Source organism: Nymphalis io, chromosome 26 (assembly GCF_905147045.1).
Source record: "Nymphalis io chromosome 26, ilAglIoxx1.1, whole genome shotgun sequence".
NCBI lineage: Eukaryota > Metazoa > Arthropoda > Insecta > Lepidoptera > Nymphalidae > Nymphalis > Nymphalis io.
In genome coordinates, this window is record NC_065913.1 from 257,593 (window position 1) to 285,207 (window position 27,615).

Here is a 27,615-nt window from a genome sequence, read left to right on the forward strand (position 1 = left end):
GACTAAATATATGATATTTGGCACAAACAAACAAATTAAACAATTATCTAGTTATAGCCCTATTATATCTATAAACGATGAAATTATTGAAAGAGTCACCGAAGCTAAAAATCTAGGCGTCATTATGGACGAAAACTTGCGTTTTGAAAAACAAGTAAATAATACCGTTCGTAACTGTTTTTACCGTTTAAAATTACTGTACCGTGTACGAGAGTCTCTATCAAACGAATTACGTCTTACACTGTGTGAGTCACTGGTGCTGTCAAAATTAAATTATGCCGATACAGTGATAGGGCCACGAATGCTTGCTCGCTCAAAAACGGCCATTCAAAAAGTACAGAATGCCTGCGCTCGTTATTGTTTTAACATTCCGCCACGTGCTCATGTAACGCCTTACATTAATGAAGCCAAATCTTTAAGGACTGACTACCGCGGACAATTGCATTTCGCTTTACTTTTATTCGGAGTCATAAAATCCAAATCACCAGGATATCTCTATGATAAGCTTTTGTGGTCATCGGCCGTAAATACAACTCACTCCACCAGGGCGAATTCCTATTTGCTGCTTGTGCACCCACATCGTACTGCAGCCTTTCGTGGAAGCTTCAAATACGCCGCGACCAAATGTTGGAACAATCTGCCGCCCCCACTTCGTAACCTAAAATCATTGCATACGTTTAGACTAAGATATAAGTTATATTTATTTAACCTACAGACTGAACTTTAACTTTCTCATTCACATATTCGTGTATGTTGATAATAAATAATTCATAGTATACAAAATTGAAAGAAACATGTTTGACGATATAATTATTTAATTAAAAATGTACCTATAATTGCATGGCCAATTTGTTTCATGCAGATTGTTCATGTCATATTGGTTGCGGAGTGTCTGCCTCCACTGTAAGTTTTAGGAATACCATTATCGCCGTCTCTAAAACAACAGAAATTTGGGCATAAATATATTTTATTACTAGCTGTACCCGCGACTTCGTCCGCGTAGAATTTAACAAAAAAGTTAATCATTTTTATTATCATTTTTTTCTAAAATAAAAGCAGCCTTAGTTATTCCTTATTACATCAGCTACCTGCCAATAAAAGTCCCGTCAAAATCGGTCCAGCCATTAGGCCAGCCAATAGCCAACAAACAGACAGACAGACAGACAAACAGACAGACAAAAATTGTAAAAAAAAAATATTTCGGTGTATGTACCGTATATATATTCATATGCATGTAGTAAAAAGCGGTTATTTCGATATTAAAAACAGACACTCCAATTTTATTTATATGTATAGATTATCATTTTTTTTCTAAAATAAAAGTAGCCTAAGTTACTCCTTATTAGATCAGCTACCTGCCAATAAAAGTCCCATCAAAATAGGTCCAGCCATTTCAGAGATTAGACGGAACAAACAGACAGACAGACAGACAGACAGACAGACAAAAATTGTAAAAAATGTTATTTCGGTGTATGTACCGTATATATATTCATATGCATGTAGTAAAAAGCGGTTATTTCGATATTAAAAACAGACACTCCAATTTTATTTATATGTATAGATTGATATTATCTATGTAAATTACATGGTTAATCTGTAAACACAAATAACGTAATATATTTATGTAAAGCAAAAACAAAGATTAGGTCTTAAGTACTTACCTATTCTCGCTTCTCAGAATGCTCATTCGCCGTGTTATTTCTTAATAGCATTGGCCGCCATTACTTCCCATGGCGTTGATCGCCGAGTTTGAGTCGGAGTCATATTAATTTTCAAAAATACCGCCTAAATGTCAACTTTTTTAATTTGTATATCGGATTTAATCTCCTATTTTTTTATAATCGTATATGTATTTCAGATAACGACTTTAGTTTTAAGTTTTATTAACTTGTAATTTAATAACTTGTTTATACGTAACAATCTACCACTTTAATATTTGATATTACTCTTTGTCACGTTTACATGGCCGTCCGTCACTGTCACATGGAGGCCTCTGAAAATCAGTGCTGGTTTAATATTATGCCAGCTTCAACTGAGAGGTTGTCCATTTTCGATGCCACACCACTTTATAGTTAATTTTTGTTAATTTTTATTTATTTATTTTTTCTCTTTTCTTTGTGTTTCCATAATAATGCAATTCCCATTTTGCATCCAATTATATTTAATAGATATAGATTAAATAAAATTAGATGCAAAATATTTTTGTAAATATTTTTGCAAGTTAGTTAATTTTTTATTTATTTTTTTCTACGACATAAATTAACTTAAACTCTGTGTTACTTTTGTCATTTCTTTTTTATCTTCTTATTTGCTCATGTGGTGTGATCCAAATAAAGACTTTATCTATCTATCTATCTATCTATCTATCTATCTATCTATATATATATATATATAGATAGATAGATAGCTATGCCTTTATATATTGCAATATTATTTCTACATAAGCATAGACGTTTTGCATGTATGTTATATACGTAATAAATAATTAACTGACTGAATAAAAATGAGTTATGAGTGAAAATTTGCTCGATCACATATGATGGTTTATTAAAAAAATTGTCCGCTAGTGTTAAATATATGAAAGTTTATATGGATGGTCTTCATTTTTTTATACAGTGTTGCCAACTTGGGGGTTTTCCCCCTAAATAGGGCTATGTCAGATGAAATCAAATAGGATATTTTCAGGTTAGACATTTTTTAGGAGGAACATTTTTTAAAGAAATTCTCTCCGGGGATTAACTCTTCAGCTTCATTTAATTGAGTATATTTCAAGTTTACTAATGCTACTTGCAGTACTTGATTAGACAGTGCTTTTTTTTTAACATCATATTATAAATGTATTTTGTATTTGTTTCAATTCATCCGTTAGGAGGATGCTTCTAAGAGTTTGGCAACACTGTTTTTATTTAACATAAAAATACCATCATCGTTTGTCGTTTTTTGTAATTTAATCCACAAGGCGAAACGCCCCCCACGCAATCATGAAGTGAACACGACAAGAAAACTGGTTACAGATACAATTAATATATTTAATTTATCTAGAATATTCTAGAGAGATCTCGAATTTTACATTGGAGCCGTGTTCTATAGAATTCATGGTATGTACGGGAAGGTTTGCGTGACCCGGCCGATGGCTCTGTAACAAAACAATTTCGTTAATATATAAAAATGGCTGTTTGTGTATCTGTTTGTGATTAATAGAGTTCGGACCGTTTGAATCACCATCATAGTTGAAATTTAGATGGATGTCTCATGGATGATTTTATAATATCCACTTCGTTGTAACGCCGCTAGATGGCGCTGTACCACATTAACAGCCACCTTCCGGGTTTTGCTAGTAAAGTACAAAAGTGTCTGTTGGTCGAAGATATCTCTTCTTAAGAACAAAACTTATTCCAACATGATTCAAAACAGTTACAGTATATAAATGTCCCACAGCTGGGCTAAAACCTCTCCTTCTCAGGAGAAGGTTTGAGCTTATTCCACAACCTGCTTCGATGCATGAATTTCCTTCACCGAACACTTATAAATTAAATGTGTGAAAGTCAGTGGAGCTAGCGATCTCGGATACCAACACTAAGTTGACGATATACTTTATTGGCTCAACAATTCAACTGTAATTAGAAGTTATCGTTGGGTTCGTTGAGCGGTACCTGGTCCCCAGCCCCACCGTGAACAGCAGCCGGCGGCCTCGCACGAGGTACTCCGGACAGCGGGCGAACCTGAACAGCACGGAGGCCCCCTCGCCCGCCCTCAGCACGTTGTTCGGAGACATTATACCCTAAAGCGAAAAATATATCCGTGGTCAGCGATGAGATGAGCAACCCGATGGTAAGTGGTCACCACAGCCTATAGACATTGACACCGCAATAAATATTAACCATCGCTTACATCAACAATGCGTCACCAACCTTGGGAACTAAGATGTTATGTCCCTCGTGCCTGTAGTTACACTGTTTTACTCACCAACAACAATGCTATTGCTGTTTGGCGGCAGAATGTATTATAAGTGTGTGTGGTAACTGGTGTTAAGGGCATTGTGCAAACCCGCCTGGGTAGGTAACACCCACTCATCAGATATTCTACCGCTAAACAGGAATATAACATAAAAAAATAAATATCATTATCATACTTAAGTATTTTACGCAACACCACAAATTATACCAAAATTCAACAATTTAATTCGCATCCTAGGGGCTCCTGTAGCTTCTGGCGTCTGACCAAGTCTGTGCAAAACAATTTCTGCCAACCTTCGCTGCCACCGCTCAGAAATCCGGACGGATCGCTAGCTCACAGTCCGCAGGAGAAAGCCGACCTCCTGGCTAAACTCTTTGCCGACAACTCTGTGATCGATGATTGTAGTGCGCAGCCACCAACAATACCTTCATGTGGCCACACGATGCCTGACATCAAAATCAGGCAACGTGATGTGCGTGCGGAGCTGCAATCACTCGATATACGGAAAGCTAGCGGTCCCGATGGAATACCAGCCATTGTGCTGAAGAAGTGCGCGGCGGAGCTGTCTCCTGTGTTAACGCGCCTGTTCCAACTTTCTCTCTCTTCGGGATGTGTGCCGGAGGCTTGGAGAAGAGCTAATGTGCAAGCGGTTCCCAAAAAAGGGGATCGGTCTGACCCGGCAAATTATCGGCCAATAGCTATCACCTCAGTACTTTGTAAGGTGATGGAACGGATTTTAAACAACCAACTGATCCATTACCTAGAAGATCACTGTCTAATTAATGATCGTCAGTACGGGTTTCGACCAAAACGGTCCACAGGTGATCTTCTAGCGTACGTAACGCACCTCTGGGGTGAAGCTATCGACAAGCATGGAGAATCGTTGGCTGTCAGCCTCGATATCTCCAAGGCTTTCGACAGGGTCTGGCACAGAATTCTTCTCTCCAAGCTACCGACATATGGTCTGCCTGCTCAGCTGTGCACCTGGATTGCCAGCTTCCTACACAAGCGTAGCCTTCGTGTTTTAGTAGATGGTTGCGCTTCACAATTCTATGTAGTGAATGCTGGCGTCCCCCAGGGATCTGTGCTATCTCCCACACTCTTTCTTTTGCATATCAATGATATGCTCTCTCTTGGGAACATACATTGCTATGCAGATGATAGTACAGTGCATGGTGGATACCACGGACGCGCAGTGGCTGGGCGGGCGGAAACTGAGGAGAGCTTACCATAGTTTGACCCTACAAAATAAATATTTAAATTACTTAAATACTTACAAACAAAGTGACCCCAACATTTTGGCTAACCTACTAGTAGAAGTAATACAAATTTGTTTAAAGAAACACACTAGAAGCGTTTGCACTTCTAGTAATAGACGTATACTCAAGCCTTGGATGAATGACGTTATCCTGCGTTGTGTTCGATTACGAAATATGTTGCAGAGGAAATTGCGAGCTAATCCATGCGATGAAATTTTAAAAATTACATATAAAAGATACCGAAATTTCTGTAATGGACGAATAAAAAAGTTAAAAAGAGATTATTTTAAGAAACAACTGGCTATATCAAAAACAGATTCAAAATTACTATGGAAGACGATTGACGCTATAACTCAAATAAAAGCACCGAAAATACCATGCACCAATCTTCTCAATCTTAAAGAGACGCCTTTACAGTCAGTTAATCAGGACAACCATTACTTTGCAAGTATAGGTAGTTCCCTTGCTCAGGCTATTACTGATAACTTACATGCTGTATGTACCGGTTCAGATATTTGTAGTCCTCAGGTAAGTTCTTTTGTGCTATTATGTACAGATCCATTAGAAGTAGAGAGTACGCTTATGAACTTAGATACAAATAGTGCAACAGGTTGGGATACCATCCCGACCGCATTCCTAAAAATGGCCAAGGACATTGTTGTCCCTATAATAAGTAAAATAATTAATTTGAGTTTCGAACAAGGTACATTTCCGGAGGCCTTTAAGCAGTCTATAATCACACCAGTATATAAGAGTGGAAACAGGGATGATATAACAAATTATAGACCAATATCTGTTTTGACCGGTATTTCAAAAATTATGGAAAAAATTGTGAATAGAAGGCTCCAGAACTACTTTGACAAATATAATATCATTTCCAAATCGCAGTATGGTTTCCGTAAAGGTGTGTCCACTGAGGATGCGGTCGGGGATCTCACCAAAGTAATTGTCCGACAGGTTGATAAGGGCAAAAAATGTTTGGCGGTGTTTCTAGATCTGAAAAAAGCCTTCGACACGGTGTCTGTGCCTATTCTATTGAGGAGACTGGAGGGTCTTGGGTTTAGGGATAAATCCCTTTCGCTTCTCACAAGTTACCTTAAAGACAGAAAGCAATCCGTCAAAATAGGTGAATTTATTAGTGATACTGTGACTGTTAATTACGGAGTCCCCCAAGGAAGCGTGATTGGCCCGACCCTGTTTTTGATTTACATTAATCGGTTGTGTGATATGGAGCTTGAAGACGGCCAAATTTTTACCTATACAGATGACACTGCCATCGTATTCGTGGCAGACACTTGGTCTTCTTTGAAGAAAACAGCGGAATTAGGACTTAAAAAAGTTGCAAAGTGGCTAAATGAAAACTTATTGACTTTGAATATCTCCAAAACAAATTACGTTTGCTTTACGAAAGTTAGCAGCGCTCAACCAAAATCCGATTTTATCATAAAAATTCATAAATGCCCTGACGACCTCGAGTCTGATTGCGACTGTCCTCAAATAAATAAAGTTGCTAGTGTAAAATACCTTGGTGTTATGGTTGACCAAAGATTATCTTGGTATTCGCAACTGGAACTGATGAAAACTAGGGTTGGAAAGTTTATCTGGATTTTTAAATCTCTACGGTATGTATGTGCAAAGCCCTTACTAAATAAAGTGTACATAGCTTTAGTACAATCGACCTTGGGCTACTGCATTCCTGTTTGGGGTGGAGCAGCTAAGACTAGATTCCTTGAACTGGAAAGAGCTCAAAGATGTTTGATAAGGGTGATGTACAGCAAACCATATAGATTCCCTACCACTGCACTGTACGAGATAAGTGGTCTACTTACGGTGAGAAAACTTTATATAATAGCAACAGTATTAAGGCTCCATAAAAGCTTGAAATATTTACCTCTATTAACAAATAAACGCAGGAAGTACACAGTGCCATATAATGAATCTATCAAAAGTAAATTTGCCTCAAGACAATACTCAAGACAATCTATTTATTTGTTTAATAAAATAAACCAGGAAGTGGACATATATTCCAGTACATACTATGATAGCAAAAAAGCCTTAACAGACTGGCTATTAAAACGTAACTATAAAGAAATAGAATCCCTGCTTGAATACATCACCTTACAAATTGTTGCGAATAAACAAGGCAAACACAAACACACGCATTCATACTGTCCCTTATACACACCCAACACACACACACACACACACGCCGACAAACACTGCTCACAACATGCATAAGCCAACACACTCACAAAAACACATGCTTAAGCCTTACGCCTCAGACACTCTCACATCATCACGCCACACATACCCTCAAACATATTAATACTGTTATAATAATACACATTTTAGATAAAATTTGTTATTGTATTACCGTGATTGTCAATATTTAAGTTTTAGTATGAGAAAATTATTATGTAAAGTATAGTATATTTTGTAACTGCTGTCTCGTAGTACTTACCGCTGGTTGCATAAGGGAAGAGCGGGGCCTCCTACTACAGGTATTGATATACTTAAAAGGGCTTTGCAAGTGCGTGGGGGATTGTTCTTAATTTAAATAAACGTCAAAATAATCATTAGCGCACCTGAGCATCGAAGTCGAGTATCTCGTGGCTGAGCAAGGACGTCCTACCACTTTTCACTTCGTGCAAATGCCTGAACATGTTCAGGCGAGCGCTCCCTCTACCGTTATCGAGTTCAACTGTAGAAAAGAAAAATTATTGTATTGCGCTCTACAAACAGCTAACATACCATTAACCAATGACGTCGTTACAATTTCAAGATCAAATTTTATACTGCCATTGTAATTACATTGTAATTACAACTAAGTTTCTTGACCATAAAATATTTATCTGAGGATAAAATAAATGATATTACAATATAATATTAACAAAGTCGGTTTTTGTCGCGACTGACTAGTTATCATTTAATTTGTTTAAAAATGTAACAGCATTTTTACCCACAGCTGGGATAAGGCGTCATCTCCTTATTACGAGTACACACGTATAGGATCTCTACATGATAATCGAATCAAAAACTTCTGGATACGAAGCCTTATAAATATATTTTTTTATAGAATAGGAAGGCGGACGAGCATATGGGCCACCTGATGGTGAGTGGTCACTAACGCCCATAGACATAGGCATTGTAAGAACTGTTAACCATCACTTACATCGCAAATGCGCCACCAACCTTGGGAACTGAGACGTTATGTCCATTGTGCCTGTATTTATACTGTCTCACTCACCCTTCAAACCGGAACACAACAATACCAAGTACTGCTGTTTTGCGGTAGAATATCTGATGAGTGGGTGATACCTACCCAGTTAGCTACCTAAGTTATATATAATGTTATATATTTAATATTATTTATAATTCACTTGCGTCACCAGGTGCTAGAAGCATCGCTCGCACGGCGAGATCAGCTGCAGTTTGTACTCGACGTTCCCGAAACGAGGTTCCGGGGGTAGACTCCCGTAGCACTCGTCGCCGGAATCTTCGGCGTCGGATGTTCTGAGGGCCAAATCGAATATATTTAACATTGATCTTATTTCGATTAATGCCATCCGCAGTCGGTGAGACCGACTCACTGTTTATGATCTCCTGGTACATTAACACTGTAATCCTAACTGAAATTAATTGACTCTTTTAATCTAATCGTTCGGTGAGACCGACTCACTGTTTATGATCTCGTGGTACATTCACACTGTAATCCTAACTGAAACTAATTGACTCTTTTAATCTAATCGTTCGGTGAGACCGACTCACTGTTTATGATCTCCTGGTACATTAACACTCTAATCCTAACTGAAACTAATTGACTCTTTTAATCTAATCGTTCGGTGAGACGGACTTACTGTTTATGATCTTTTAATCTAATCGTTCGGTGAGACCGACTCGATGTTTATAATCTCCTGGTACATTAACACTGTAATCATAACTGGAACTAATTGACTCTTTTAATCTAATCGTTCGGTGAGACCGTCTCACTGTTTATGATCTCCTGGTACATTAACACTGTAATCCTAACTGAAACTAATTGACTCTTTTAATCTAATCGTTCGGTGAGATCGACTCACTGTTTATGATCTCCTGGTACATTAACACTGTAATCCTAACTGAAACTAATTGACTCTTTTAATCTAATCGTTCGGTGAAACCGTCTCACTGTTTATGTTCTCCTGGTACATTAACAACGTAATCCTAATTCTAAATCTTTGAAACTAATAATAATAACATCCTGGGATATTTTTCACGCACGGCCATCTGATCCCATATTAAGCTTGTACAAAACTCGTGCTATGGAAACCAGACAACTGATATACTACATATACTACTTTTCTTATGTAAATACATATTTATACAGAAAATTACACCCAGACTCAGGAAAAACAGACAAGTTCATGCACACAAATGCAAACACTGTAATCCTAACTGAAACTAATTGACTCTTTTAATCTAATCGTTCGGTGAGACCGACTCACTGTTTATGATCTCCTGGTACATTAACACTGTAATCCTAACTGGAACTAATTGACTCTTTTAATTTAATCGTTCGGTGAGACCGACTCACTGTTTATGATCTCCTGGTACATTAACACTGTAATCATAACTGGAACTAATTGACTCTTTTAATCTAATCGTTCGATGAGACCGTCTCACTGTTTATGATCTCCTGGTACATTAACACTGTAATCCTAACTGAAACTAATTGACTCTTTTAATCTAATCGTTCGGTGAAACCGTCTCACTGTTTATGTTCTCCTGGTACATTAACAACGTAATCCTAATTCTATAAAATTTACATTTAAAATGGCGTCATGATTATGTTTAAAAATATAAAATATTTTAATAAATTTAAATAACACAATACGAATTTGAAAATGGGGTCTTTTCAAAATAACAGAATATGACATAACAGAGCATTTTTTAATATTCTTGAGGATGGTTATCACTCAAATGCTATTTCCCATGTTAAGTCTGCTATTCTGCTTTTAATAATTATTGTTATTTAGCTTAGCGGTATGTTTTTCCATTCATGTTGCCGCAGAGTCTTAAACACAGGCCATTCCTTATATATTCAAAATGGCGCCTAATAAGAATAAAATATAAATTTCAAACAGTGATGAATCGCTTGAATTTTGTAAAAATTTACCAAAATAGTAATATATAATTTTGTTTTGGTACATATTCAAATTTAGTATTGCATAAGTTAGGTAATAGACGAAATTTCATTTATATTTATAACTGATCAGAATATGATTGACGGGAATAGTTCGTGCTTATAATGCCTGAAGTTCTCAAAAAAATATGACCGAGTTATTACAACTTATACCTAAATACCTGGATGTTTATTTTTTAATTTATATATTATTAACATTACTTTATGCTGCAATTTTTTTTAAATTTGTTATGTGTAATATAATAATCAGGTTAGTAAAGGTTTAAATATGTTTTTTTTATTTAAAAAAATAACTTTTAACGCGACACGTTTTCTTAGACCAAAAACGTAAATGATACTAATTATCTTTGTTTAAAAAAATCTTATTGCGCCCTTATATTGAAAAACGATTTATCCCATACTTATCAACCATTAATTGCTTTTATTAAATTATGTTTAATATTATTGTAGTTTAATTAATATCGATACCACAGATAGCTATAAAAATATTAATTAATACAAATCATAAAAATTCAATGTCATATCGTCTAAAGTAAAATCGGCATTAAATAATCCGATCATTGATAGTTAGATATCGTAATGTTATATAAATATGTATCATTAACTTAAAATTGCAATTTATAAACAGGAACTGGATATATCATTTAATGTACAAAGTTTAAATACAAAAATATGAAAGCTGATTTTGGTTTACCTCTTGAGGTAGTGATTATATTAATGACGTTTGTGTTTTTAAAATGCTAAGCATGTTTTTTTTTTTAAATAAATACAAAAATTATTTTACCGTACAACATTATTGTTTTAAATTTATAATCAATTTTTATTGGAGTCTTACATACCAGCGCGGCCTAATGCAAAAGTAACATCGGCATTGTAAGAGCTACCATTAACAAAAAAAAAAAAAATACAAACCTAAAGATTTGTTCCTTGGGGCGTGATTATCATTTTAAAAACAGTTACGTTATATATGTATGCATATAAATATGTTATTTCATTTAAATAGAAAATAACTAGTGTATTAAAGCCACAAGAGTAGATAAAGGCAAATTAACAACCGACATTGAATTGGCGCGATATCATTGGTCGAGATTTTGAGTTATCTGTGATATTCATTATGGATTTGCGAAAAAATTGCGTTTTATTCGTGAAAGTAGTTAAGCTGAGCTGTTAGCGACTATCACGGGATATGGAAATATAAAGTTAGTTTATATTTACTCCTACGATTGGAATATACAAAATATACATTTCAACTAATTGTAAAAGGTGTATTAAATACAATATTAACACGTACATAGTGCTATTTTGATTTTAAATAAGAATATTTAATTTAAATCTCAGTTTATTTGAAATTTTAATAATAATAATCTTTATTTGAAAATATAAGCATTACAGTATTTACACCAAATCGCTTATATCTACACTAATTACTAAACATTTTTTAATTATTCATACTAATTTAACATAACATACTACAAGGATAAATATAATAAAGTTTAGTAAAACAAAAATAGAATTAAAATTTGTAAACAAAATAAGCTTAAATCTATTAAGGAACCACAAAATTAATTTTTAAAATTCTGAAATATATAAATTTGTTTGAACATAGTATAAAAGGGATCATAAAATATGTCTACATCTCGACAACGTACGAAGTCATTTAAAAGTTTAACAGCCCTAGCAGTGGGGCTGTTGCTAGCTTGGGGAGAATGCCACATAGGTGGATAGCAAAACAATCTATGTTGCCGTCTTCCAACACCACGCATATATTTGTCGGGAACATATAAATATATTGATTCGCGTACAGCAGTGCTATCCACCCTATGCACTAGAATTAAATAGTAAAATTTTATAAGTGCGGCTTCCCGTCTAAGCTGAAGTGAATCTAGACCAACCATACCTGACACAAACATTGAACGACAGAGAAAAGGGTAATATCCATATTTACGTTTAAATAAATATCTACAGAATTTTCGTTGAATTTTTTCTAACATTATACTGTACATTGCCTCAAGCGGACTCCAAACTATTGCATTATATTCTAATTTACTACGGACATAGGCATTATACAATTGTTCTATTACTTGGGTATTCTTAAATTGCGATGATATTCTAATAATGAAACCAAGGCATTTATTAGCATCTTTGCATGTTTTAAGTATATGGTCATGAAAATTTAGTTTTCTATCCATTATAACACCTAAATCCCTGATTTTGGGTACATGTTCCATTGGTGTGTCAGACATATTATGTATATTTTTAATAAGTTTACGAGATCGAGAAAAAGTGATAGTTTTACATTTTGAATTATTAAATGATAATTTGTTTCTTATAGTCCAGTCAACTACGGCATCGATATCACGTTGTAGCGCTACACAGTCTTTAGTCTCGGTTACAGATAGGTACAGTTTCAAATCATCAGCAAACATAAGGCATTTGGCATTAGAGATAACACTAGGTAAATCATTTATCATCATCAAAAATTGCATAGGACCCAAGGTACTACCTTGACTAACCCCTGATCGTGTATAATACTCTTCCGATTTATACCCGTCTAGCTTAACAAACTGTCTTCGATTTTTTAAATAGTGAGCCATCAATTCTAAGAGCGAAGTTGAAAATCCTAATAAAGCAAATTTGTTTAAAAGTACATCATTATCTACAAGATCGAAGGCTTTTTTGAAATCAAAGTAGGCGGCATCTACTTGACAACCAGACTTAACTTTAGTACTTATATAATCTACAAATTCTGTATGATTAGTCAATGTGGAGCGTCCAGGACGAAACCCATGCTGGCAATCACTCAATTGCCCCTTTATTTGTATATAAATGATGTTATTAAGAATCGATTCAAATATCTTTCCAAATACACAAAGAACAGCGATTGGTCTATAATTTGTTATATCCGTGGACGAGCCCGATTTTGGAATAGGTGTTACTCGGGACACTTTCCACTTGCTAGGGTATAAACATTGTTTAATTGAAAGATTATATATATGAAGTAACGGCACTTCCAAAGCTGACAAGCAATCTTTTACTAGAAAGGGAGGTATGTTGTCAGGACCAAAAGCAGTTGAAGCTTTTAGTCGCCGTATTGCAAATCTGAGTTCAGCAACTGTCACTTTTTCAATGGTTACCGTAGATTGGCAACCAAAGCGATTAGCCTCTGCCTCGGCTATCTTTACGTCTAACAGAGGAGAAGAATCATGAAACACAGAACTGAAATATTTAGCAAATGAATCAATAGCTTTCTGCCCTTCTACAGCTTTATTCTTATAAGTATATGTTTTTATCTGCTGCCTAGTTTTACGTTTTTCCTTTACAAATTGCCAAAAACTTGATGGTTCTATATATATATTGTTTTCAACCCTAGATATATAATTTTTAAATTCTATATTTATAAGATCCTTGACTTTAGTTCTATAGTATTTAAAAAGTTCCCTATTAAACTCCAAATCATAACACTTAAACTTTTTTAGATTAAAATATTTTAATTTTATATAATATATTATTTCTTTGGTATACCATTTTGGGTAATTATATTTATTACTTTTGACTATTGTTCTTGTAGGAACGTGTGTACTAATAACACTATTAAGCTTATTATATAGCATATCTACGGCTAAGTCTAAATTTAAATGATGTTTTTCAAGTAAGTCGGTCCAGTCAATATTAGCAATATCAACGTACAAGCTATGGAGATCTGCTTGCCGAAAGTTCCACTCCGTGATTAAATATTCTCCTGGTGTCGGAGACGTTGGATTTTGTTTTGTTCTAGGAAGTGTGAGCAATATCTCTAGGGGCGGGTGGTATGCATCCATGGGAACTAGATGTTCCGTATCGGATGATATTTTAATATTATTATGATCTAGAGTAGTTAGTACTAAATCTAAGATACATCCATATTTATTGCTAATATTATTACATTGTTGTAACTTACTATATTCCATAAAATTATTAAATTGAGATCTAACACTATTATTGCACGAATTTAAATTGAAATCACCAACTATTATAAATGGATATTCAGTATACATATTTATAGCATTTTCTATACATGTTAAAACATCAAGATATTGCTTACTGCTGTAACTGGGTGGTAAATATACTACACATATCATTAACTTAATATGTTTCCAGGTAATAATAGCAAACAATAATTCTTTATCATCAGTTAAGTTATCTACATTTGTAATTCTTTTTATATTATAACAATTTTTAGCTGCCAATAGAACCCCGCCCCACCCGATGTCGCCGGGCCGGTCTTTCCGTAGGACACAGTATTCAGGTGGAAAAAGTTCAGCGTCATTGACAGAGCTATTGAGGAAGGTTTCTGTAAGGATGACAATATCGCTAGTTATTGTTCTAATATTATTATAAAACATAGTAGTTTTCGTTCGGAGACCTCTTACATTTTGGTAATATAACAATATTTTCTTTGAACGTGTAATTTTAGTACAAATATTTTTAATCTTTTGTTTATTACCTTTCTTTGAATATTTAAAAGTACATCTGCTATAATGATTACGCGAGAAAAAGCAGAGGACTCGTATCCTCTATATCTGAAGTTTTAGGCCTCGGTAGTAAATACCCATAATACTTGTAATCAGCCAATATTTTACATACTATATCATTGTAGACATGTTTTAATCCTGAATTAGTCAACTTCCCAGTTTTTAACGAGAACATCAATAGCAACCGTGGCATTGGAATCATAGAAATATGCATAAGTGTTATTTCTAAGTTCTAAATATAAAAGATTATTAAATAATTCTATTTTGCAATTGTATATAGGGGCGCCACACACATACGTAGGTGTACATATAATTATGTTTGTATTCGAAACATATTGTATAGCTTCCCTTAAATACACAATCAAATCTGCATAATCAGTACAAGATGCCTCAAAATCTGTTTCTCCCAACATTATAATACAATAGTCTATCATACTATAATTACGTAATTTGTAGTCTAAGTTCTGAAGAAGAAGTTTTATGTTACAATTTGGTGATACATAACGAATATAATCAAATTGGTTGAATGTTGCATCAACAGTTTGTATTGTACCGCAAGCACTATTAGTTAAAATACATATTTTTGGTTTTCTGCCTTGTTGTTTATTATAATGTGATGCTTGAATGGTGTTTGGATGATTATTTCGTGCAGTGTCAGTTACTGGATCTTTACTTTTCACGGCTTCCGTCGTACTATGGTTGGAACAGTCAGTGTCACTTGAAGGGTAATATGTATTATTTAATAATAATTGATCGCTTCGGTTCTTAGATTCGCTAAGAGATGGCGTTACTTGAACTATTTCTCCAATGGATTTTGTTTTGCTCATAACTTTATTTTCAGTATCAGAATAATCTAACTTATGCTTTCTTATATGTGTAAGTTGCTGAATTTTCAATTCATAGTCACAAATTAACTTTACCTGCTTATTATTTTCGAGCAGTAGATTTTTAATCTCGTTTTCCGCGCTTAATAACTTTTCCTGAAGTGCAAACAATTTATTCCTCATACAGTTCATATCTTCAGTTACTTTTGAGCTAGAAGTAGTAATACTTCCATTTAGCGGACGGGATGGGGTCGAGCTCATGATAGAGAAATTATTTTCATTTTCATCTGAGTCCACCTCCGTTAGGCTTTCAAAAGAGTTATCTGTTGGAATGTTGGTTATGCATTTTCGAATTGTTATATTGTTTCTTTCTGTCTCAGGAGTAATAGAACCTGATTTTGTCACAGGCGTACCGTGTTGTGTAACAAACTGATCCGTTTTTCTGGTTACTTTCTTGCTTAGGTACGACATCATTTTCGAAAATTTTTATATGTATATATCGAAACAATAAAAAGTATGTGTTTTATTTAATATTTGAAATCGTTTTTTCTAACAGAGACATCTATTTTTCAATAGCAGTAACTCAATTGTTATTCGATATATTAGTTGCTAATAATAGGTTTATTCACCTTTAGATGGCGTTAGTGAGCAAAAATTTTGAATAAAAAACGGATTTCGTATGGTCTATTTGACATGAGGCTGCATTTAATATTTATTCCATTGTTTTTACATAAAACTAAGAAACACTTTGTTGTAACTGTTTTTAAATTATGTTTTAATTATTAGTCAAGCACTATACTCACTGGTTCAATTGAAATAGTCTTATATAAGGTGTTTGTAATCATAGATCTTTATTTTCGTTTTAACTCCACTAATACTGCACTAGTATGTTGTCCCACAATATCACTTATAGAATCTAAGTTTGTTATCACTTTTATACACAAACAACAACACTTGAATTAAAAAAAGATAGAATACGACATTAGACGGCAACCGTGGCGCCATTCGTCTTTTAATTCGTCTTTTAATTTAAGTCAACTAACTTCTAAATAAGTTATTATACCCTAAAGCGAAAAATATATCCGTGGTCAGCGATGAGATGAGCAACCCGATGGTAAGTGGTCACCACCGCCCATAGACATTGACACCGCAATAAATATTAACCATCGCTTACATCAACAATGCGTTACCAACCTTGGGGAACTAAGATGTTATGTCCCTCGTGCCTGTAGTTACACTGTTTTGCTCACCAACAACAATGCTATTGCTGTTTGGCGGCAGAATATATTATAAGTGTGTGTGGTAACTGGTGGTAAGGGCATTGTGCAAACCCGCCTGGGTAGGTACCACCCACTCAGCAGATATTCTACCGCTAAACAGGAATATAACATAAAAAAATAAATATCATTATCATACTTAAGTATTTTACGCAACACCACAAATTATACCAAAATTAAACTATTTAATTCCATTCCGCAAAGTGAGTTTGATGTATGCATTCATTACCTCGTTAATGGCCGTCTGACGCACGTTCCCGACATGCACAGAGCACTGGAACCCTGGGTAGATGGCCGTGGAGTGTCTCAGGACATGCACGGATGCCTGTTACATTCAATCAAATTTAATTCATGACCGCATTACATATTATATTGCACAGTCTGTGCTAATATTGCTAGCATATAAAAAAAACAGCCAAGATGGTTCAGGCACCACTGAATTTTCATGTACTTAATTTGTGATTATAATTCATCTCGTACTTTACGATGAAGGAAAACATCGTGAGGAAACCTGCATGTGTCTAATTTCACTGAAATTCTGCCACATGTGTATTTACCAAACCGCACTGGAATAGCGTGGTGGAATAAGCTCCAAACCTTCTCCTCAAAAAAGGGAGAGGAGGCCTTTAGCCCAGCAGTAGGACATTCACGTGCTGTTACGGATAAAAAAACACACACACACACAATGTGCTGTGAAAACATATACAAGTCTATAGTCGATTCCAATAGCAAGTAGAGTATATAGACAACTTTGACCTTGAAATTTGGTCGAAATCTTAATATTCTGTGGTATTGACTATGGATTCGCGAAAAATTTACCGTTTTGGTTATCTGTGAAGTTGTTATCGGAACTTTGTAAGTAAAACTAAAGTGTATATAAGTAGTTAAGTGTAACAGTGTCGTGTTATATATAGAGATATATTGATCGAGAAGTGTTTGTGGTGTACAATACAGCAGAGCTGGTAGCGAATCGCGTGGAATCGCATATCTAAGGTTTGCTAATCTTTTAAAAACGAGTAGAGTTTTCTGCTCACCTGAAAGTATATACAGCGTCTAGGGTCGTTTGGGTCTTCGAGGAACACCAGGTCGTCACACACGCACTTGTCCTGCGTGTCGCTCGACACGTGCGCGTCGCTGTACTTGCTCCCGTCGTCCGACACGTACACGTTCGTGCACTTCGTGTCCGATGTCTTCGTGAGGCTGTTCTTCACGTTGGCGATGTCCTGGAGGATATTCTTGTTCTGTCTCCTCGCGTTCTTTCGATTCTTCTCCGAAGCTTGCGACGAGTGGACTAGTTCTGATATCTGTAACAATGAATTTTGAAAATAAAAAATATATTACTTTTTTAATTTCGTATAGGTACGCTGGCAAATGACCACCTTATGGTAAGTGGTCGTCACTACCCATAGACTTTGTCACAGTCTATTAACCACCCCTAACATCGAAATGCGCCATCAACCTTGGGAACTAAGATATTAAGTCTCTTGTGCCTATAGTTACACTGTCTAACTCATCTTTCAAACTAGCACACAATAATACTAAGTATTGCCATGGCAGTAGAAACGTTATTCAAAAAAGCCTTTTTAAATCGTTTGTATAATATAATTTTAAATATAAAGCTACAACCAGTATCGCTACTCTGTAAGAACATTCTCTCACTCATCATCATCATGTCAACATTTCACCGGAGAGTGATGAATCTAAAATTCTAGAATAGCACTACTGGCCGCGTATATATATTCTGTCTTGAATACATGTAAGTTTTTATTTAGTAATAAGGTTTGAATTAGCGACCCACCTGTCGTCCTCTGCAAGTCCCGGGCGGACAGCCTCCGAAGGTGGGCCGCTCGTGTCCCGCGGCGTAGCCCCCCGGCCGCGCTAGCAGCACCATGCCCTGCCGCAGTCCCGGCGGGAAGCGACCCAGGCCCAGCGACGCCGACTGTCCCGCGCGCACGCTGCCGCACGGGACGCGGTTGCGGTATATCGTGGGGGGGGGTGGTGTTAAATATACGTCGCTCTATTCATCTCACAACTAACAGAACGCAACGCACCTATGATAAGTTCGTCGCCCTCGTAGAGTCACCCTCGCGCGAGCAGTCCCCCCACGACGGGCCCCGTCGAGTCTCCTACGTGGAAAATTTCGTCTATTTGAAACTCGCACGCCTCCTGTAAAGTGACATAAATTATAACATTTATAATTTAATAAAAAGGATACTAGTCAACTGCGCAACATATGGTACACTCACGTCCTCGGAGCGCTGCAGGTCGCGGCGCGGCGCCAGCGCCAGCAGGCACGCGTGCAGCGCGTTGAGGCCGGCGCCGCGCACGCAGCTCACCGGGAACACGGCCACCCTGCCGGCCGACACTACTGTGATTTGCGTTCAACTATATATATATATATATATCTGATCCGAAACTAAGCAGAGCTTGTACTATGGCAACCAGACAACTGATATACTATTGTATAGACAATTACACACAGACTCAGGTAAAACAGACATGTTAATGCATGGTATATATTGGTATTATTACAGAAACCGCTGTTAATAACTGACGAGAATATGGCAAGGAACTGCGTTGCGCCGCAAAAGTCGAAACTGGACACCATAGACAATGTAGACAAGGAAATCAAAAAGGATGAGGAGTGAGTAGCTTCACAAGCCTTTATTTAACCCGAAGTGTTTCTGGGTGAACTCTTATGTATGACCTTAAAACGAGTTCCATACTATTGGTAATGGTATTGTCTATAGCTACGCCAACCACCCTTGCTAGATACTTGCCTTTCACGCCAAAGGTCGTGGGTTCGATTCCCACCCAGGACAGACATTTGTGTGCATGAACATGTCTGTTTGTCCTGAGTCTGGGTGTAATTATCTATATAAGTATGTATTTACAAAAGAAAAGTGGTATATGTATTATATCAGTTGTCTGGTTTCCATAACACAAGCTCTGCTTAATTTGGGATCAGATGACCGTGTGTGAATAATGTCCAATATTATTATTATTATTATTATATTATTGCTTTCTCAAGATAAGTAATGTAGTAGGCCCAGTAACAACACTATTATTAATGAAGTTTTATTAAATCGTTACTATCGAATGAATTTCTATGGATTGCTGTTATCAATAGTATTAATAATAATAATGTCCTCCAGACCGATGTCGGCCACGGTGGCCAATCTGAAGAGAGATTAGCCAACTACGCAGGAGATATTATAGTGCACAAGTTATATGAAGCCACTAGACTAACGAGGCAGGCAAATGAGTTACCAATAGTATTGTGAACAGAGAGCTATAGTAACTATCGATAATATCGACAATATTGACACAAGACGATACTATCGGAAGTACTGTCGATAATAGTTTTCGAGGTCAAACTATCGATAGTTCTGCAACACTGATCCCTGGGATTAGGTAAATGAAACTACAATTTATTAGATCACTAGAACAATCACTTCTACACTATATATACTCAGTAGCGAATATCTAGACAGCGCGATTCAGAAATGTGACATTTCGAATGAGCGCCATCTATCGTTAACGGGGTGTAACATACGCCATCATACAACTGGATAATAGAATAACGGAAGCTTTTACAAAGATTAATATAATTGAAAAATGAGTATGAAAACTAGATAATGTTTAGACAACTTGTAGCCGAGATGGCCCAGTTGTAAGAACGCGTGAATCTTAACCGATGATCGTGAGTTCAAACCCGGGCAAGCACCACTGAATTTTCATGTACTTAATTTGTGATTATAATTCATCTCTGCTTGACGGTGAAGGAAAACACCGTGAGGAAGCCTGCATGTGTCTAATTTCACTGAAATTCTGCCACATGTGTATTCCACCAACCCGCCTTTAGCCCAGCAGTGGGACGGCTTAGACAACTGCACGGGACTAATAATAGTACTTGTGTGTGCGTGCAAGCACAGACAGTCTCTATTCCCACACACTCTTAATCCTATTGAAAACCGAGATGGTAGTTGGAACGTCAATCAAACACAGGAGCAAGATGGTGACTGATTTATTGCGAATAATAAAAATACCTACATACAGTTATAATATAAAACCGTCCATTTTCCCCCTTTTTAAATTACTTAAACACTTAAAGTATAGCTATAACAGTAAAGTTTATATTCTTATTAATTAACAAACAGTATTTAAACAATATTTAACGGTATAAAAACTACATCTAGGTTCTAGGTACATATATACGTATGTATGTATATACAATTATACATGTATTATAATATATATATACTTAAACTAACTAAACAAACAAACACCTCTTAAAATTACGTTTAACAATGTTTTTTTATTCTGCGGTTATAAGCGCGCAAATCTCTAGCAGTAGCATTCGGAGGGGGAGGCGTCGGGGGACGCGGTCCAGGTGACAATGAACGTGTCTCCGGGCCACTGTCCTCGGCTTCCCTTGCCGCGTCCTCAAACCTCTCCTCCTCAGCCTCACTATCAGCCGACCCCGACCCGTTAACATTTTCGATCTCATTTTTCCCTTTGTTAATTACCAAGCCGTGCTGATTAGTCCGCGATAAAGAAAACCGATCTTTTTTATTTAGGTTAATCACTTGATCGTGATGTCTACGCCACGTTACTCCATCTCCCACGTCTACTTTATACGACACTGGACCCGATTGACCTGTTACAGTTCCCCCTGTCCACTTAGTTCCGTTCTTAGTATAATCGCGTACCATAACGTCATCACCTACTTTAATTTGACGTGTTGACCCCATTTTATTAGCAACCTGCCTATCTTGCACCGACTCCACGACCTTTGACACGTTCGGGCGTAACGCGTCCAGACGTCCTCGTAAGCGACGTCCTAACAACGCGACGGCCGGAGAAACTCCCGTAGTAGCATTTTCACAGTTTCGATACTGAAAAAGAAATTTCAATAGGGACAAAGACACATCCTCTTTTAAGTATACTGCACGTTTTATGACTTTTTTTACGGTTTTTACGGCATTCTCAGCCGCGCCGTTACCTTGAGGTCTGTATGGTGCCGTTGATATATGCTTTATACAGTTTAAAATGCAATAATTATTAAAATCTAAAGAACTGAAAGGGGGACCGTTATCCGTAACTAGTTGCGATGGAAGCCCGAATCTCGCAAAAATAGTTCTTAAAACGGAAATGGTCGAATCTGCGTCCGTTCGTAACATACATACAACTTCCAGCCACTTGGAGTGCGCGTCGATTAATATTAAATATTTTTTTCCTGCACATTCAGCGAAGTCCGCATGTAAGCGTTGCCACGGATGAAGAGGAAATTCCCACGGATGCAAAGTAGCCCGCGGGGGTGCGTCTCGAACCATGCGACACGCTTCGCAATTCCGACACAAATTTTCTATATCCCTATCAATATTAGGCCAATAGATATAACTTCTTGATACATTTTTCATTTTATTTATACCAAGATGACCTTCGTATATTTCTTTCAAGATCTTTTTACGTAATTGTGGCGGTACTATGATTCTATATTTATAAATTAAACAACCTAATTCTAAAACAATTTCGTTTTTCCTACTAAAATAAGCTTTTTCTTCCTCGCATTTCGTATAAGACGGCCATCCAAACAACACATAACCAACGATCTTACTTAATAATGGATCTTTCTTTGTTTCGCGACTAATATCTTTAAAATTAATGGGTAAGTTATCGTCTATTATATTGATATAACTTAACGGCGCAGGCGATGATGATCGGTGTTCGCACGGCAGGGGTAAGCGGGATAACGCATCGGCCGGACTGTTCTCGCACGAACGCACAAATTCTACCGAAAATTCGTAAGCCGATAACCGCGCCGCCCAGCGCTGCAAGCGACTTGCAGCCGTTTGAGGGATACCGCATTTTGGACTAAAAATGTAACTTAACGGTTGATGATCCGTTCGTAGTACAAATCGTCTACCGAAAAGATATTGATGATGTTTAATAATCCCAAAAAAGATAGCTAACGCTTCTTTATCAAGTTGGCTATAATTAATTTCTGCACTATTAAGCGTGCGCGACACACAGCTCACGGGGCGCTCGCTGCCGTCCGGGTAGCGGTGCGCGAGAACGGCGCCCAGCCCGTACGCGCTGCTATCCACCGACAACACCAACGGCCGGCCCTCTTCGTAGTGTGCCAGCACCTTATCCCCTGTCAATACACTCTTAGCCTTAGAAAAAGCCGCTTCGCAATCCGCGTTCCAATTCCATTCAACATTTTTTTTTAGTAAACTATGTAAGGGATGTAAAATTATACTAAGATTTTGAATGAATTTACCATAATAATTTAGCATTCCTAAAAAACTCTTTAACTGAGTAACATTTTCCGGTCGTGGCGCATCGCATATAGCTGATATTTTTTTATTATCGGGGTGCAAGCCTAATCTATCTATAATAAAGCCTAAATATTTGACGTTAAATTTCAAGAAACTACATTTGTTTAATTTTACCGTGAAACCCATAGACCGTAACCGTTCCAGCACAGCTCGTAAATTACTCATATGTATTTGTCTATTAGAACCTGTCACACATATATCATCTAAAAACACTACCGTACCGGGAACCCCTCGGAGCGTCTCTTCCATAATTTTTTGAAATTTTTCCGGTATACATGATAACCCGAAAGGTGTGCGGCGATATACGAAGGTGCCGATATGAGTAGTGATCGCGGTATAAGGTTGAGATTCCTCTGATAAAAGGACTTGTTGATATGAGTGTTTCAAGTCAATTTTTGAAAACTCCTCACCCCCACTCAATGCTGCAAACAATTCCTCTATACGAGGCAAAGGGTAATAATCACGTTTTAATTTCGGGTTTATCGTAATTTTATAGTCCCCGCAAATACGTATTTCGCCGCATTCCTTCACCACGGGGACGATCGGAGTTCCGTACTCCGAGTGGTCCACGCGGTAGGTATAACCCTCGCGCTCGAGGCGCTCGAGGTCGTTCTCGACGCGGCCGCGCAGCGCGAGGGGAACGGGGCGTGCCCTTACATAAACCGGTTCCTTATCCGTGAGATGCAATTGAATTGTTTTCTTACACGTACCTAACTTATCTGTAAACACTTCAGGAAATTCGTTTATTAAACAGTCTATAAAATTATCTTCTACAATTTCTTTTAACGTTATTTTTTTAATATTCAAAGCGCGCATCCAATCACGGCCCACTAAAGGGCGCGACCCATTTTCTATGACGTATAAAGCTAGATTTTCCGCCTTAATTTCGTTAAGAGTAACATTTACATTAATATAACCAAGGGACTTAATTTGAGTCCCGGAATAACAACGTAGAATGAGATTATCTGTATTAATTTTTTTATTAGGGAATAATTTATTAAAAAGTTGATCACTAATGGCAGAGATACGACTCCCCGTGTCTATTTCACATTCTAATACATGACCGTCGATTATCACTTTGATAAAATAGGGTCCATTACCTTTAGCCGCCAATTCGATATTGAGAAGTCCTCATCCTCGGAGGCACTCGCGTCTAAAACATAATTATTATAGCTATTGCGCCCAAATGCACGATTCCGCACTTCCTCACACATAACTTTTAAATGCCCTTTTTTTTGACATTTATCGCAACTATATTGCGCATAACGACACTTATTAGCACTATGAGACTTCCCACATCTCCAACAGCGCACCTCGTCCGCATCCCTCCGGCCGCGGGCGCGCGCGCCGCCGCCGGCCACAGCCGAGGGCCGCCGCGCTGGGCCGCGCCGGTCGCTCGCCTGATGCAGGGCTTCTGCGCCCTCGCCGCCTGCACACGAGGCCGTAGTCGGGACCGACGTCGCCCCGCTCACCTCCGCGTGCTTCTCTGCAGCCTCCAGCGCCAGAGCCAACTCCACCGCCTCCTTAAATTTGATATTTCTCTCCGCGAATATTCTAGACCGCATCACTTCATTGACCAATCCAGACACAAATTGATCTCGTAGGTTTTCTTCCAGCGTACTCCCAAAATTACATGTTGTTGCCAGGTGTTTAAGGTTGTGAAGATAATCCATGAGAGGCTCGCCGGGGCGTTGTCTACGTAACCGAAACACGTGGCGTTCGGCTATTTCTGAGCGTTGTGGTTCTAGGTGATCGGATAATAGTTTTACCAATTGATCGAAGTTTTTCGTTTCGGGAAGTGCCGGCGAACATAGATCGCACATTAATGCATAGGTAGCCTCTCCTACAACCGTTATTAATAACGGTACATGCAGTTCCTCTTTAATCTCATTTAGCACAATGTATTGTTTTACTCTTCTAATATACGCCGGCCACTGCTTAGAATTCACATCGAATGGTTCTAATTTTCCAATAGGCATTATTGAAACACTAATTTGTAACTTTTTAAATAAACGCGTGGTATGTAACCGACTCGTCGCCAGTGGAACGTCAATCAAACACAGGAGCAAGATGGTGACTGATTTATTGCGAATATAAAAATACCTACATACAGTTATAATATAAAACCGTCCAGTAGTGAATACAATGTGTAAATCGTTACCAATGATAGCGTGTTAAAACCCAGATTAGCACCTCAAAATTAGAACAGCGTATTGGAATAAGCTCCTCATCAAAGGGAGAAGAGGGATTAGTCCAGCAGTGGGACATAGACATTTACATAATCCCAGGGTGAAAATTAGAGAGAGTTCAGGCGCAAACAATGTCTTTACATGCTTCCAAATCTCACTTCTAGTGTACAACTTACTTTTACTTTTCTTTTCTATTTACTTATTATAAAAAAAATAACGCCTCTGCTGGGCTATGGTCTCCCCTCCACTTGTGATTTGGAGCTCTAGCTTGCTGCTTCAATACGGGTTGATGGATATACATAGCAATACTTCATCCCATAAAAGCAGATCTCCTGACAATGTGCCCATTAATTAAGCACTTCAAAGTGCAGTGGTGTTTGCCCGGGCTTTGCAAGTGGGTGGGGGATTGTTCTTAATTTAAATAAACGTCAAAATAATCATTAGCGCACCTGAGCATCGAAGCCGAGTATCTCGTGGCGGAGCAAGGACGTCCTACCACTTTTCACTTCGTGCAAATGCCTGAACATGTTCAGGCGAGCGCTCCCTCTACCGTTATCGAGTTCAACTGTAGAAAAGAAAAATTATTGTTTTGTGCACTACAAACAGCTAACTTACCATCAACCAATGACGTCATTACAATTTCAAGATCAAATTTTATACTACCATTGTAATTACAACTAAGTTTCTTGACCATAAAATATTTATCTGAGGATAAAATAAATGATATTACAATATAATATTAACAAAGTCGGTTTTTGTCGCGACTGAGTAGGTATCATTTAATTTGTTTAAAAATGTAACAGCATTTTTACCCACAGCTGGGATAAAGCGTCATCTCCTTATTACGAGTACACACGTATAGGTTCTCTACATGATAATCGAATCAAAAACTTCTGGATACGAAACCTTATAAATATTTTTTTTTATAGAATAGGAAGGCGGACGAGCATATGGGCCACCTGATGGTGAGTGGTCACTAACGCCCATAAACATAGGCATTGTAAGAACTGTTAACCATCGCTTACATCGCAAATGCGCCACCAACCTTGGGAACTGAGACGTTATGTTCCTTGTGCCTGTAATTATACTGTCTCACTCACCCTTCAAACCGGAACACAACAATACCAAGTACTGCTGTTTTGCGGTAGAATATCTGATGAGTGGGTGTTACCTACCCAGTTAGCTACCTAAGTTATATATAATGTTATATATTTAATATTATTAATTATTCACTTGCGCACCAGGTGCTGGAAGCGTCGCTCGCACGGCGAGACCAGCTGCAGTTTGTACTCCACGTTCCCGAAACGAGGCTCCGGGGGTAGACTCCCGTAGCACTCGTCGCCGGAATCGTCGGCGTCGGACGGTCTGAGGGCCAAATCGAATATATTTAACATTGATCTTATTTCGATTAATGCCATCCGCGTTCGGTGAGACCGACTCACTGTTTATGATCTCCTGGTACATTAACACTGTAATCCTAACTGAAACTAATTGACTCTTTTAATCTAATCGTTCGGTGAGACCGACACACTGTTTATGATCTCCTGGTACATTAACACTCTAATCCTAACTGAAACTAATTGACTCTTTTAATCTAATCGTTCGGTGAGACCGACACACTGTTTATGATCTCCTGGTACATTAACACTGTAATCCTAACTGAAACTAATTGACTCTTTTAATCTAATCGTTCGGTTAGACCGACTCACTGTTTATGATCTCCTGGTACATTAACACTGTAATCCTAACTGAAACTAATTGACTCTTTTAATCTAATCGTTCGGTGAGACCGACTTACTGTTTATGATCTATTAATCTAATCGTTCGGTAAGACCGACTCGATGTTTATGATCTCCTGGTACATTAACACTGTAATCCTAACTGAAACTAATTGACTCTTTTAATCTAATCGTTCGGTGAGACCGACTTACTGTTTATGATCTCCTGGTACATTAACACTGTAATCCTAACTGAAACTAATTGACTCTTTTAATCTAATCGTTCGGTGAAACCGTCTCACTGTTTATGTTCTCCTGGTACATTAACAACGTAATCCTAATTCTAAATCTTTG

At 37.4% G+C, this 27,615-nt stretch overlaps 1 protein-coding gene across 1 annotated transcript; it reads right to left on the bottom strand.

The window, feature by feature from the left end:
• Window positions 1–2,977: 2,977 nt before the first annotated feature.
• On the bottom strand, window positions 2,978–19,069 carry LOC126778580 (uncharacterized). The gene is made up of 6 exons (XM_050502256.1): window positions 19,062–19,069; window positions 18,809–18,965; window positions 18,045–18,314; window positions 17,240–17,335; window positions 3,654–3,781; window positions 2,978–3,136 (listed from the first exon to the last, which is right to left on the bottom strand). The coding sequence occupies exons 2-6, from the start codon at window positions 18,899–18,901 to the stop codon at window positions 3,094–3,096; spliced, it is 630 nt and encodes a 209-aa protein (XP_050358213.1). The 5' UTR covers window positions 18,902–18,965; window positions 19,062–19,069; the 3' UTR covers window positions 2,978–3,093.
• Window positions 19,070–27,615: the final 8,546 nt, after the last annotated feature.

What these genes read in the sequence shown, in the direction of transcription:
- LOC126778580 (XM_050502256.1), bottom strand. Translation starts at nt 18,901, where the DNA reads ATGGTGCTGCTAGCGCGGCCGGGGGGCTACGCCGCGGGACACGAGCGG. An exon ending in GACGCTGTATATACTTTCAG is followed by an intron (nt 17,336 to 18,044) that starts GTGAGCAGAAAA and finishes TGAATGTAACAG; the next exon opens with GCATCCGTGCATGTCCTGAG. An exon ending in GTCAGACGGCCATTAACGAG is followed by an intron (nt 3,782 to 17,239) that starts GTAATGAATGCA and finishes TTTTCGCTTTAG; the next exon opens with GGTATAATGTCTCCGAACAA.